Below are 15,924 nucleotides of genomic sequence, written 5' to 3' on the forward strand. Positions count from 1 at the left end.
CCCATTACTGTGCTATTGACCGTGGATTTTGAAATTGCCTCATAATTTGTATACTTTATCTTCAACTATAATTGAAATAATTTTATTTATCATAATTATATACCAATTAAAACATAGTGCCGTGAATGTTGTTATGTTGATTATGAAAAGACCTCAAAGGATGCTTAAAACAAACACATACCTACTGCGGTGTTAGCGCAGTAGGAGAGCTTTTTAGGTCAATTTATTTTTGATATAGCAGTTTCACATCATAAGCTGTAACATGTGTTAAATCTCGTTGTACAAGGAGTTATAAAGAGGGTTACAATATAAAATACTAACAACACTGCATAATCAACATTATATGACTTATACAAAAAATAATAAAACCAAAAATGTATGTTTAATATTTTTGTTGTTTAGTAGCGGGAGAGCTCCTTGTGAAAGAGTTCACCCAGGGTAGTACTGACACCTTACCTATTTCTGCTGCCAAGCAGTAATGTCAGCATTACTGTATTTCGGTTTTGAAGGGTAAGGGTGTTGGTGAAATTACAGGCACTTGGGACTTGTCAACTTACGTCTCAAAGTGACGGGCGCAGTGGCAGTGCGTCTCAGATCTTTGCAATTTAAAGCTCTAAGTGGCACTGTAATTAACATGGACAGGGTGTAGCGCACCATCAGGCGCACGACGACGTCCCGTCACTTGCGGTCATAAAAAAACTATCTGACACTTTTTAACCGACTTGAAAAAAGGAGGAAGTTCTCAATTGGACTGTAATTTTTTTTTTGTGTATGTTACGCGATTATAGGTACCTTACGCATTTGTGAACAGATTTTGATGTTTTTTTTTTTGTTGGAAATAGGGTACCGCAGTATTGTTTCTATTTAAATTTGAAGGAAATATTCTACCTGTAAGGGTAGCTTAACTAACCTACTGTTAGGGTAACCTAGGGGTTGAATCCGGTTTCGCGCACTTTCTGGTAATCGATTTCAATAAAACTTAGCAGTAGATGTAATCCACGAACTTTAGAGGCCGGTTTTACTTTTTACAATAAGTTATTAAATCTCTATTTGCGATTATACGACACTCACTCCCGCTCCTGCGCTTTCTTTTGTTACCGCATAGAGTTATCACAGTTTAGAGCGATCTATTTAAAAATATTTGAAAATTATTATTGAAACTAAAGTTGTCGTTTATGATGTATTGTTAGGAACATACTTACACGATTTTTTTCCGAAAAAATTGTTTCACTCATTAATACGAGAGGAAATAACACAACTTATTTGCAGAATACAAACAATAACGTTAATAAGTCCCCATAAACGTTAAACAGCCGTATCCCATTAGGAAATATCAATTACGGGTAAGGACAGGACGAATTAAAACTAAATGTAACCAGTTGAAAGCGGTTTCAGCCGGCTTACTTGTTAACTATACGTATTTATTGACGAAATAGAAATAGTACGATTGTTTATGTTCTAAGATAATAATGAGGCTATGTAAATATATATTTTGTACAGATACCTCAGTGAGTGGCTGGAAACGAATGAGGTAGTCAACAAAGACAAGGGTGCTTTTTGCATGCAGGCAACGGCGGTCAATAGCGACCTCTCGCAACTTGCTCGTTCTTTTAAACTAACGGTTTTTAAGGGCTATATCAAACTTCTGTTACAAACAAAATGGTTCCACAATAATCTCACTACAGTACGAGTACTAAAAACCCAATCTCAAAAGTTCGTGGAATTGTATCTATTTGCCAAGTTTAATTGAAATCGATTACCGGAAAGTGCTCGATACTGGATTCATCCCCTAGTTTGCCATTTTTAGAGGTGGAATATTTTCTGCAGATTTATATGTGACCACTAATCGGTTCACAAATTATGCCGCCGGAGTTATCGCGTAACATGCATAAAAAACATACAGTCGAATTGAAAACCTCCTTTTTTAAAAGTCGGTTAAAAAAAGGATCGATACAAAAAGGAATGTGGCTAGCTACTTACTACTACTTACGCTTTTAGCAATGCTTCAACTTCGCCGACGTTATGTTGGCTTCACACGGCCCGTGGCTTTACGGACCGCGCCGAAAAAGGGGAGATTTGGTATGGGGGCGTGGTTCGTGTCGCCTCGGTATGGTCGAATTGATCATATCAAGGTGACACGCCTACAAACATCGCCACAGTGGCGCGGCGAACGTTATGCGCATAAGACGTGAAACCCGTAAAACGAGAAAATGCCAGTTTGTAGCGTAAAAGTCTGTAAAAATCGTAGCCAAAACAATAATTTCAAAACTAGTGGGATAACGTACCACCGGTAAGTTACATATTTAATAAATATTTCAATTTTTTTCGATGATTCGATGTTTTCCATTTTTCTACACAGAAATTACTAGACACGAACGTAGTGATGTTCATTAACGATGTTTATCGACTATCGATATTTGTATCAAAAAATTTTAATTTTTTTGGTGTAATTTTTGTGATTAAAGTGTGTTATATGTTATACCGAATATATATTATACCGAAGCGAAAGCATTCATGTTAAATTGATTTCTGATGGCCGTATCAATCTCCTGTGCATTGTATGTCGCCAGTGTGAAAATGAGTATGTGTTAATTCATAAATAAACGTAGAGCATTTTCATTTTTAAGTTTTCCCAATGAACCCGAAATAAAAGATGCTTGGATTGAAGCTACAGGAAGGTCGAAAGATTGGTTTCCTACTAAACAGAGCACGATTTGTTCGGAGCACTTTAAAGAAAGTAATTTTCAAAAGACAAAAAAATCTCGAAGACTTTTTCCGTGTGCTGTTCCATCGATTTATCTGCGTTTAGTGCCAGAAACGGTAAATACGTTTTTTTTTCTGAAATTTAAGCAAACTTTAACCTTTTATAAAACAATAAATAAATACCTTATATTGCAGGAATTTACACCCACTTCACACTCATCCCATGGAAGTCCTAGCTGCGCAATTACAATGTGCCATTTCGAAAGTGTTGTTAAAACCGTAAGAGCAATTATTTATTTATTATATATTCTTTTTTTTTTATATAATTTTTATGTATTAAGAAAGGGCCGGTTTCCTCATGGTGTTTCCCTTCAACGAAAGCTTGTTGTAAATTTCGCACCTCTATTTAAGAGGCGGTAAGTCAAACCGTTCGGCTACCGGTTTTTTTTTTGTCATCTTTGTAACAAAATAAAAAATCCCTACTGGTGGAGATCCTTATTTTTTTTACCAGAAATCCCCACTAACGTGGTACTTGCTACGCAGGGGTGATTCGTGGAATAAATTCCCCACTAAGATGTTATTTTACCTATAATATTAAATTTATCAGATAATAGATTCGTGGTGCATTAATTTAAAAGGGAGTTTTGAGATATTATTAGATAGATATTATTGCTTTAAAATATTGAACTATTCTTAAACGTTTAATTAAACAATTTACTTATTTTCGCCCTTGAATGCTTAAGAAAAGTCACTCGATTCTACTACATGGGTACCTAAAATGTATTGTAGTCTCTTTATCACAATGTAATAAAAAATTAATACGAAGTACTAAAATTTTATTTCAGAAAAAAATTTATTAAACTGTAATTCGAGCTGAACTTACAATTACAAAAGCACGACAGTGAAAAAGTAAGTAATATTTTAAAAAATACTTCATATTAATTTAAATGCTACCATAAATGTATACCATATGAATGCTATAAATATATTGAGTATTGAGTATTCAACTTTATCGCATTTTTTCCAAAAAGTTGGCAATTCTTATTTCACCGTTAACCAATTCCCTCTGCATCTGAAGGATGAATAATTCCTTGCTTCTTTGTAACCGTCTTCAATGAAGTGAAGAGCGCTGTTTGCTTTGCAAGAAAAATAAAGTTTTCTTTTTGTCTTCATTAATTTGAGCCCTGTATCACCCACTTCTCGATATAGGCTTCCTTTCGCTCCTGCCAAACTTTCGAGAACGCATAGGTTTCTGGTTCCAGTTTTGTCCACGGCTTTTACTATGTCATGGACCAAGTGAGCGATTTCTTTTAAAAATGTAAAAGCTTCAACAGGCTTGGCCCTTTTAGATATAGCATTGTTAACTGTATTGTGTCATCCTTTTAATTAGTTTGTTATATTGTTCAAATACATATTTAAGAATAATTCAATATTTTATACAAATTATAAAATTAAGGAAAGCACAATTAATCTATGTGTCGTGTCATTGAGTGACATTAGCGCTAAAAATCAATAATTATAGATTTTTCGGCAAACTACGAATATGTCACCAAAAATTTAGTATATTAGGTAAAATAATGTCATGATGGGGATTTTTTCCAGAAATCCCCACTGCGTAGCAAGTACTACGTTAATTTGTGGAATAACATTGAATAAAAAACAAGTCGCGCGCTTCCGGCATATTCTCGCGCATTCGCGGGAATTTCATGAAGGGGCGCGAAGGCTGGCGCAGTGTAATGTCAAACGTCGACGAAATACTACAACCGCAAAGCACAATCGGAATCAAGCTCGCGAATGCTCGATAATTCCCGAGACCGCGCGCGCCTTCTCGCGAAATTTTCGCTTCCGTTCCATTCCGCGGCAATGTAAATTGAGCCTTATATAGCTGCTGCGTAGTTGAAAGACAAAAAGGTGTACAAATATTTGTTGACTCAGCACAACAGCGGAATCTGCTTTATGAATTAGTAATAGAGTTTAATCAATGACACGATTTCAAGTGCAATTTGCTAGGAGAAAATTGCCAGATATTGTATGCAGTTGAACACGGGTTTCCTCGGACTACGATTATTTGATTATATACGTGCCTTTCCTCGCCACGGGTATTTTCTCAAGCGAGGGTTTTGGCTGTAGCCCGCGACACTGGCCCAATGCGGGTTGGGGACACGTTTTCCGAGGGATGTGAACCTTCTTCGACGTGTACGTCGACGAAGGTTCATCACGATGTTTTCCTTCTCCGAAAAGCTCATGGTAAATTTCAATTTAAATTTCGCACATAAATTCTGAGAAAACCCAGATTCGCACCCACAATTTACTTTGAATAATTTTTTTTTATGAGTAATCAACTACTTACAATTTCGTCAGTAACTTTTTGATGGATCGCTTCAGCTTAGTCAACACCAAAATGCTTGTCATTATTTTATTAGTTTAAAAAAAACAATACTTAAAGAGGTTAATTCTAAGAACTATTATTGTTAATTTTCACACTAGGAATGAAGTTTTTTGTTATGTTTTATTTTTTGTTTTTATTTTATACTATTATATATACACACACACTTATTTACAAAAAAATCTATATTTTAGTTATCTTATCGATACTTTTTTACACGAACGGCGTTTGTTTTATTAAAGACGTCTTATTAGGTGATAACACAATATTTACAAAGATATTCACAATAATAAGTTAAGATATAGCTGCAAACATGCGCGTGCGCCGTACGGGGCCCCGAGCCAACTAAGTTGCTAGAAACTTCAATTCCTGTTTTAAATCCGTTTTTGAAATTACCCTCTTTTTATAATTTAACTTTTGCAATTTTGTTGCGGCCACAATATGTACTGGCAGTAAGTTATTTTATATAGAAGTATATAAGTTTGACACACGTTAATGACTTAAGTAAATTAATTCCGGGTTTAACTAAGTAAGTTAGCGTGCTCGACTAATTTACCAGCAATTAATGGTTAAATTTTAAAAAGAATCTACGATTGTGAGTTTCAATTTGAGCTTACGCTGGAGAAAGCAGAGACTATGGAACCTTCGCTTTTTCCCCGTGCACAAGATCACATTCATAGCCCTGCACTTGGGAAACCCTGTATCGCGGGTACCATGGACATATACATAGGCAGACATCCATAAATTACACCCAAACTCATGAGAAAAATAAATGTAGGTCATACAAATATTTCTCCCGGCCCGGGAATCGAACCCGCAACCTCTGAGTGGCAGTCCAGGATGGTAACCATTCGGCCACGGAGGCAGTTCATCAGGATGAAATATACACAATCCTCATACAAACTAACTTAATATACACGAGTATACGTACTCCACATCGTACTTTATACACATGTAGTGTATATAAACACTTTTAAAGTTTATGACTATGAAAGATCTATTATAACGTCTCAATAAACGTCTGAAAGAAGGAAATTCCCTATACAATGAGAACCCGAGTAGTAAAATTATCTCCGGGACGCTATTCGAATACGAAATACCAGAATCTATTTAGAAATCGAACCTGGGACCTTCCCATCTAGCACCCACAGTGCAAGTCACTGGCCCACCGAAATCGTCATACATATCTGTAGATCGTATAAAAAAGAAAAATGCAGAGCATAAACCAAAAACTAAAAACCCAAATTCGTAATACAAATTAATATAGAACAGTGAGAGGAAGTTTATTCGAAATATAGGCCACATGTCATAAAAACCCGACACCTAAAGTCTCGTAACTCGATTACATTACGTATGCAGAACATGAGACTTCAATAATTACAGGAAACGTTATCCAATGTTTGTAAGGAATTACAAGAACATCAGATGATATTGGAACACAAACTAAACATATTAAAAAAACCGGGTTTTATATTTTTTCACTTAATACGTTTTTTGTTACTAGTTAAACTACATGCATTATGTATTTTGGTTACGCCTATTTAAGTTTAAAAGAAAGAAGAAAGAAGTTTAAAACAAATCGCGCCATGCGTTAAAAACTTCTCACACAAATTTTAATACCCCATTTCACAGAAATTTGCGGGTAGTTTTGAAAAAATGTTATGCCAATCTCTTACCATTTGTACTATGGAATATTTATACTAAAGTTCATCTTTGTAAGTTCAAGGATTACGATTTTTCTCACAAACATTTTTTTAAGCTTTTAGGAGTTTATTAATGAAAATCCGTTTTTAGTTCTCCTACACTAAACAAAAGTAACATATCCTCCAATTTTCAGATTTCTAGTACTATATGTTTTAACTGTGCGCACATTTGTCACTGATTTCATTCATTGCTCTGGACCTTATCTCTTAAATATGATATCTATTGAGAAAGAAATAATTCTATTATTATAGTTATAAAGCTGGTTTCACATTCGATTCACTACAATAGTACAGCTGACAAAAACAACAATGAAAAGAATCACGGATTCGGTACTGTCTGACATCACCATTTATTGGGTATTTAAATTTAATTGATGGGTTCTAACTAAAAAATGCATGCTAGATAACTCTGAAGTCATCTACGACCAGAATTGAAAGCTTCTGCTAGTAAAGTTTTTTTATTATTTTTCTATTTGTATCGTTTTTGTATCCTTGTATTCGTGTTTTATAGCACTAAAATATTACGATAATCACGCTCAGGGTGCTGGTAAAATTACAGGCACATGTGCAAGGTGACGGGCACATTGGCAGTTCCCCTCAGATCTTTGTGAGGCACACAACTAGTCCATACCGTCACCTGGTATCATAAAAAAATACTCGAAAATTATACTTTTAATTGATGTAACAACAATTATAAATATTAAACAAAGATCGAACACTTAGAAGAAGTTCACTTCGATCCGGTTGGATTCGAACCAACGTCTCCTAGCAAACCGTGCCCGACGCCAACTGAGCTACGGAACGAACCAACGGACTTCACGAATTTTTCCATCTGTTTGTTGTAGATCTTTGTTTTTAGTTTTTAACGACTATTTTGCTGTTCACAAGAAAATAATTGAATATCATGGTGGTGATACGTTCTCACATTCAATTAAAACAAATAGCAACAACTGTTATTCAATCTAATAAATAAAAAAACGGTATGGAAGAGTGTTGTTTCATACAATTTGTATTATTAAGGTGTTTAGCACGTACAGCCCCGATTAATTCACAACCGCCTTTGTAATATTAGTCAAACTCCAAAAGATTTGCTCTAAATTCGCAGTTTTATCTCCAATGTTACCCGGCACTCAACAGAGGGATTAACAAATCTAATCTGGCGCGGATATCGTGCAGTATGATTTACTATACGATCCATCATCTTTAATCTAGTTTCCAATCAAAATAATTACTTTTCAAACGCACTCTGTTTACCTTGATGATAAAAATATTAAGAACGAGCGAAAATTTTCAGTCTTAAAATAGTTGGGCTAGTTTTGAAAGGTCAATGATATTTTAAGAGATCGCGAATAAGAATATTATTCACAAGTTTTGATCAAGTAGGCTTTAATTAAAATTAAGTTCTCGTAGCTAAGTTTCAGGATTCAAATTCGCGTTTTATTTTATCATTCTAAGTATGATTGACGATCAAAATCGCACTGATACCTTTTATTACTTTGTTTTTATAAAAATGTATTATGATAACGTCAAACAAATTTATTGTATTCTGTGATCAACTAGAAGGTTCATCATATCTCGGGATCTAAAAGAAATCTACGATTTGTGGATAGATAATCCACGAATCTGAAATCTCTGAAGACTCTTTTTTAATAGACTCCAAAAAAGGAGTTGCTTCTCAATTCGACTGTACTTTTTTGTTGTGTGATATTTCGCAATTATTCCGGCATTTGTAACCGATTTCGACGATTTTTTTTTTTCTTGTAAAGGTGGTACCTCTGGTAGCGATCCCATTAAAATTTGAAGAAAATATTTCATCTTTAAGTGTAGTAAATTAAGGCATGGATCCTCTTGAAAAAAATTTACCTCTTGTCGAACTGCCGTTGAGTGATTAAAAAATGTTTGTATGCTTTTCGTTAAAAGTTTGGCCAGAAACAATGTCATATTTATTGAAATAATAGATTCAATAAATATGGCATTGTTTCTGGACAAACTTTCAATATGCAATCAATATATCGCAAAAAATCATTACAAAATATTACAAATTTTAACGAGTTCTTAAGTTTTCGGGATTGTTATATATCGGAAATAATTCAGAAAAAATATTTTTTTCGGATTTAAATTTTTTTTTTCAAAAAATCGACATCTACGGGACATGCAAAGGACCGGAAATATTGGTTCCGGCAAAACAAATATACTCAAGTTAGATCCGAAAAACATGTTTCATATCCATATTATTCATATCCAATACTAAGAACTATAAAGCAATGTAGAATAAAATTATATGTATAACACAAAAGACCATTGCGTACAATAGTATCATTTGTTATTCGTTATACCGTGCATAACAATCGTTAACGTAACTATTGCAAATTGATTTTTCTTATAAATAATTTTGAAAAGTTCAGCATTTTATAACCTGCTGATAAACTTAAGTCACATTTGCTGACGTTATCATATTTTACTAATTAGTCATTGTAGTGGTCAAAGATCGATTGACATTTTCTGTTGTTTAGCAAATTTGCCGCGAATTTTAATGTTAATTACTTTTCTTTTGTAATATTTTGCTCTTAAATGTTTTTGTATTTAAATGATATAGTATACTATTTATTAAACTATGTCTTAACCTATTTATTATTTTGTACATTTTAGGAAAATTCACGGTTTAATTACCAATTTTACAGAAAAGCTAAAAAAGTTTGAATTACGATAACAACGTTCATATATGAACCCCTAGCCACGTATACCAGAACGTTTAATCGAAAAAAAAAACGTGTGTTCCCGTGTAGTTGTGTAATAATGATGAATAGTAAAAAATGTAGTTATTACGTCATGATAGATGTTTCCAAGAGACATTAGATGCATTTTATGCAGCCTTTATAAAGTACAGTTTATAATTATGAATCACAAAAACATTGTATCATAGCACTTTTTAAGATCAGTGTTCGTGTCATCTAAGAAATTAAGTTGCTTTGTAATTTCTAGTGTTCCAATCCATTTCGTCATCCTTTTGTTAAAGAACCTTTTGCAATCGTTAAATATAAAAAAACGTTACACAAAGCAAATGTAATACTTACTTAATAGTAAGAGCTAGCAGCACAATAATGAGCCCGACCATCGCCATTGCGATCACGACGCCGCAAATCATGTAATTCGCATCATTCGGCGCATCTGAAACAATGAAACACAATTTGTTAGGTATTTATTTTTATTTCTGATACTGATAATGCTGTATGTGCTATCATCATAGTATAATAAATAAGCAACAAGTATTGTAACTCTATATGGGAACTCCACGCCAGGTATGGACGCGCTCATTCGCATAATAATGAAAGGCGCGAAAGGACGACCTAGGGTCAAACTGCCATTTTCAAAAAAATATAATATTTCCCGGACAGCAAAATGCCAATATTTTTTCTTTAATTTTTCACATTTGACATTGGCACTTATCAAAAGCAGAAGTTACTGAACGAAGACGCTGGAGCCATTATAACGGATTTTTTCGCAAAATAATTTTAAATCTCGTCTCTCTTGTGGCTATTAGCTGTACAAGTTTCTTTTATAATTCACGTTAAATAAAACTTTAAAAGATATTTCTAGACATAGAACACAATATGAGCCTTACAACTTTTCATAATTTACATTTTTTTATTAGAATTATCAACAGTGAGTGGAACGACCAGCGCTATACAACGCGAGTCCATCGCGAGATGATGCAAATGTGTGAGTTTGTACACGGCACGCGGCGGGCGCGTACACATACAAGCCGCGCTGCTACGTTTGTACAGAGTTACCACACTTGTCTTATTATACTATGCTATCATCCACATCCTCACTTTAAAGTGAATAGAATGATCGAGTGAATGTATGAATGAATGATATTTATTTGCTTAAAATTTTGTTTTTACACTCGGGGTTTGCCAGCGAGCTATGGAGCGCAGCAAACTACGCTGCGCTTACAAACTCAAATTGTCGATGCAGCTCATAAGGAGGCCAAGTTGAAGTTAAACTGGGCTGGTCACGTCTGACGCATGCCGAGCGGTTGTGGGCCAAGATAATCACGGAGCGGAAGCCCCACAACGAATGGCGGGATGATTTGGACTCCTTTTAATACGACTGGTCAGAATATGTCCAGTATTAAATTCGAAGAGAGTTTAATACTCAAACAACTTTAGTAAGCGTTAACTCTTCGACGATATGGATGTGAAGTCCAATCCGCGTAGTGGTGTACAACTAAAAAGTTTAACTTGGACGCGCTTCCTTCTATTTTGTAGCAAGGTGTGACCACATGGTGACGGTTTTAACGGAAGTACCTACAGGGCAGTATGTAATTTGAGCCATAAAATTGTAGGTATCTATACCGTATCAATACTTCGGGGAAGTAAAGAAGGTAAAAGTAAATTTTATCAAAAAAAAAAAAAAAAATAGTCTTTCGACATGTCGGCTCATGGCTATTCGGCATAAAATATATTTTTTACTTAAATGTAGAAAATAAAACGCAAAAAAATATATGAACCATACTGTAAATATTTCTTTTTTTCTCTTTTTTACGCCCTTTCTACCCCGAAGTATTGAATTATTGCTACTGCCAGCTGTAAGTAAGTACGCGTGCCGATTATGTTTACAATTTGTCATTTTATACAATTACTTTTAATTCACATTCTACGTAACAACTACAGATGTCCACCTATTAATAACATAACACTTTTGTTATAAAATGTTTGTTTTAATAAAGTCTAATAAGTAAATTACATAAAACTAGATAATCGCTCGTGACAATAAAGAATTATGAAGTATGAAAAGGAATGTTATTTGAATCAAGTCGTAATATTTAAAATCTCATGACATAAGAAGGGCATGTGTCATTGGGAATTGTCTTTGAGAACTTGTTTTTTTTTTAAATTACCGCATTCATTCAGAGTCTGGTCTCCTCATTAACTGGCGTATTTGATATTTTTGTCGTAACTATACCTACTCGTGGACATATTTAGAGGAATGCTACAAAAGGCTGAATTATGATAACGACGTTTATAATATGTACCATTGGCCATATGTACCAGAATTTTTTATTGAAGTCAAAAGACGATTGAAGTCATTATAGTATGCGACCATATGAGCATTGTTATCATAGTTCAGCCTTTTTTTAGCATTCCTCATATATTTATTTAGCATTCCTCATAATTCTAATTTTAGCATTCCTAGCATGTGCGTATATAAGGTGTACGATCTGACTCAGATTTCAAAAGCGAACATCCTTCGTTTAACGTGATATGTCTACCTTTTTTATAAATAGCCATAACTCATTGAAAAAACGAATCTGACACTAGCTACAAAAAAAAATTAACTAACTAACTAAAAATTATCCCAATGCTAGATCCATTTTGGTCATGTACAAAAAGTAGATCTTAGTAGATTGACGGCACGAATAGAGCGAATGTTTAATAGAAACGTGGGGAAGCAGACGTATGTCTCGATCACATTGGAGATGTCCTTAAAGAAGCCCAAGTTAAAGCAGTAAGAATGAACGGGCATATTATCATGAGACTGATGCGAGTGGCTGAGATAGAAAGAGGTTTGTCAGGAGCGTTAACAAGTGGAGGTTTACGGTTAGTGTGAGACAGGCATTATGGTATTGTACTACTTAAAAACGCCCGAAGCAGGAAGTGGCTTGCAACGACAACTGGCTTGGGCAACAACTCCTGAAAATCCCGTGTACAGAGGCAACACACGTGTCGAATGTATTTTTGGTGTTCGTTTTAACAAATTTTTGACGGTTGGTTAACAAAAATTAATTAACTAATTTACTTCCATTTTTACGGCAACTGGCGTTCTTCTCGGCATTAGTTAGTGAGTAGAGGGTCGATATAAACGCGCTAGTAACGTTAACCTCACGTGAATTTCAGACGAAGGCCGTAGAAGTCATGAAAATTTAATCTCAGGTTTTATGGCAACAGCATAGTTTCTACATTGGTCTAGGTGTTTCTAAATCTGTTCGTATGTTTACTTGAAATACCTAAATGATCGAATGCCAAATGTGTGACGTATATGATGTTACGTTCTAACGAGGTTCTCCGTTAACTTGTCATGTTTGCACGAATAATTTACACCACAGTAATTGTATAGTTGTGTAAAAATAGACTGCTTAAATTAGATTTTGAATCTAACACTAAATAGCGTCAAATATGGTGCCAGTTTACGACATGTCAAGTTATTTCCGAAGTAACACCCGGTGCCATAAAAGGTTGCCGGGGCCAGGTCCCAAGGTCCCACAATCCTTGGAGCCATTTATTATTAAATAGTTAACCAAATTTCCAATTCAAAGTTAGAGACAAAAAAAGCAAAGAAAACAATGGTAACAAATTAATGGTTTAGAAAATATTTCCGTTATAGGTTCCCACTTTCCTGGAACAGCATTCACCTCACATGGTTGAGGCCGGTCTTGGCAATAGCTAAGTTATAAAATACTATTAAAGAATTCTTAGCCCAAGGCACAAAAAGTCGGCTGCGCTACGCGTTACGTTAGTAGACACTTAATCAATCAACAGCATTATTCTCCTTTTTGCTTCCTGTAGTCAGGTAAAAATGAACAGACCATTTTCAATGCCGCAACCGAAATAATGTTTCATTAACAGGTAATAAATAGTGTACAGGTAATTGTTTTCCTAAAATGCTGTAACGCGATTTCAGGTACATGGAATATACCTTTCACTTTATAGGCTATTGTCAAGTTTCTGGGACAGATATTATGCATCGGATTTGCAACTTAGGACATTTGACCTCCCGGTACTATAAATTCGCTCGTTTCTCGTCGTAAAGTTACTATGGTTCTAGTTGGACTTTGTTCCAAGGCGCCTGGCAGACCAAGCTTATTTCCGTCAGTTATTCAACAGTTAATACTGAGCTTAGGTTACTGTCGACTCATCAATGGATAGGCCCATTGTCTACTCATTAGTCATTGTCGCCATTTCGTTATTCTGATATATGCGTGCGATTTAGCTAAATTAATGTCCTATGAACTCAAAAGTTCGAAGAATTACATCTATTTGTTAAATTTTATTGAAATTGGTTAACGGAAAGTGGGTGATAGCCAATAAACTGGATTCATTCCCTAATTTGCCACCCGCAGAAGTGGAATATTTTCTTCGGATTTTAATAGGACCATTGGGAGGTATCCCATTTCCAACAAAAAAGTATATCGCGTAATATACACACAAAAAACACTCGAATTAAGAACCTAAATTAAAAAGGTTTTTTATCCCTAATATCTTCATAATACTTGTCGTGGAATAACCTCAAAAATTCAAGCTGGAAGCAAAGAAGCTGAAACATAATCCAGTCAGGTACATAGCTCTTCTCTACTTTGCTTTGGTAGACAATGGGCCTCAATTATTACTTTTTTTTCACTAGTCGATTCATTGACCACGTGAAAAATTTTCCTATTATGACGCTCAGTTGAACTCATTACAACTTTTTCATTACATGTCTTTTTGACTCATACGTTTTGTGTCATTGATCTCTGGTTTACCTCACTCAGTTATTGGTTTGAGTGTTTGTATGGGTTGCTGAGTCTTTACCATGAGTTTACAGTATTGACGTCACCAGCAACGGGGTTAAACATTGTATAGAAAGTTAAAGGGCCTCTGGCGGTCATAGGAAGAACTATGATTTACCATACAAATATTTTACCCATTCGCTAGGGACTAGGTCAACTGTGGTTGATATTTTAAATGAACTCATTGTATTAGTAATAACTGCGTCGTAGTAGTTAAATTCTACAAAGTTTGAAATTGGTTTCTAACCACGGTACTACTTTTTATTTTTGACTATTTAGAACGATTACAAGGTCTATAGTCACGGAAGAAAGTGAGTGACAATGGTGACGCCGCAAAAAATCGAGATGGGGGTAGTCGCTGACAAAGTGTAGTCAGATATTTCTGTTCTGAAAGAGGGTAGACAGATATTTCTGTTCTCTTTACCGAAATATCAGTGAATTAATAACTTATACCGTGTGTCGTTACAAACCTGGGGGTCTACTCTCGATCTCCGTCCGAAACAATTACTGCCAAATAAGCAATACTTGACCAAATGAAAAGGCGCGTGATGCGAATGAAGCTTCATTCTTGATACTTGTCTTTTAATTTTGTCGAATATTACTTATTTCACAGTAATTGTTTTGGACGGATGTTCCGACATCGATTGAGAGTAGACCCCCTATAACCAGTAATAATTTAATACTAAGTTTAAATAAGTGTGGGCCTTAAAAGGATGACCAGTTCAATCAGAGCCGTGCCCACGTTGTGGAACACTAAAGAAATATTTTTTTCGACGATAATAACAAAAGTGAATACCATCACATCAGATTCTAAAGGACGGGCTCTTGTCGGCATTTCATTAGGCACCCCGGGTACCCCAATGGTTTTTACAAGCCATATGGCAGAGTCGAATCAAAAGATCGTGTAAAAAAAAAGGAATTTTATCAGGTAGAGAGATCGGTACACTGAACCCTTACAGGCAGATGTCGGCAACATAATATTCATACAATAATAACGGTTATGTTGTTCAAATTTTTGTACCCATACCAACCAGATCAAAAACATTTTTAAATGATACATTTTATAGATACTCAAACGTTGGGGACTCTGAGAGAACTTATGGATTAGTATGTTGCGTTTATTCTAGTAGAAGGTGTATAATAGAGTACCTATTTGACGAGTATCGAAAATTACTCCTAATTGAACCCTAGAGTGCACGAAAAGAGCCTCCACTCCTTTACTGTACGTCTTGGCGCACCCTGGATAATAATCAGCGAGTACCTTAAGCCAGTTGGCCATCGACATCATAATGTTGATGCAGTTTGCAGATCCTTTCACCACGATGGCAAGCATTACAGTGTATGCTATCGATAAGTCAAGAAGAAGAATTGAATGAGTAATAAAAAAAATTTGGAGGAACTGTCAAAATAATTAAACAACGTCCACGGCACTAGCGGTATACACCATTTGGCTGAAGTCAATAGTGATAAGATTTTATTTGATACACACACACATTGACATTGTTAATTTGATTTCCCTAGTTATTTGTTTTTTTTTATTTAGTTTCAGAAGCATGTTACATTTTGAAATACATAACAATATT

The 15,924-nt window shown here is 35.0% G+C and overlaps 2 protein-coding genes across 3 annotated transcripts in view; one reads left to right on the top strand and one right to left on the bottom strand.

Moving 5' to 3' along the window:
• The window catches only part of LOC113231946, a 57,316-nt gene that overhangs the window by 15,356 nt on the left and 26,036 nt on the right, over positions 1–15,924 (top strand). The gene's annotated exons all lie outside the window — the stretch shown is intronic.
• The window catches only part of LOC113231947, a 405,956-nt gene that overhangs the window by 11,966 nt on the left and 378,066 nt on the right, over positions 1–15,924 (bottom strand). For both annotated transcript variants that reach the window (XM_026466505.1, XM_026466506.1), the window contains one exon: positions 9,867–9,960. In XM_026466505.1, coding sequence (XP_026322290.1) covers positions 9,867–9,960 — 94 coding nt within the window. The remainder of the gene's footprint in view (positions 1–9,866; positions 9,961–15,924) is intronic.

Source organism: Hyposmocoma kahamanoa, unplaced genomic scaffold, assembly GCF_003589595.1.
Source record: "Hyposmocoma kahamanoa isolate Upper Pololo Valley unplaced genomic scaffold, ASM358959v1 66, whole genome shotgun sequence".
Taxonomy (NCBI): Eukaryota; Metazoa; Arthropoda; class Insecta; order Lepidoptera; family Cosmopterigidae; genus Hyposmocoma; species Hyposmocoma kahamanoa.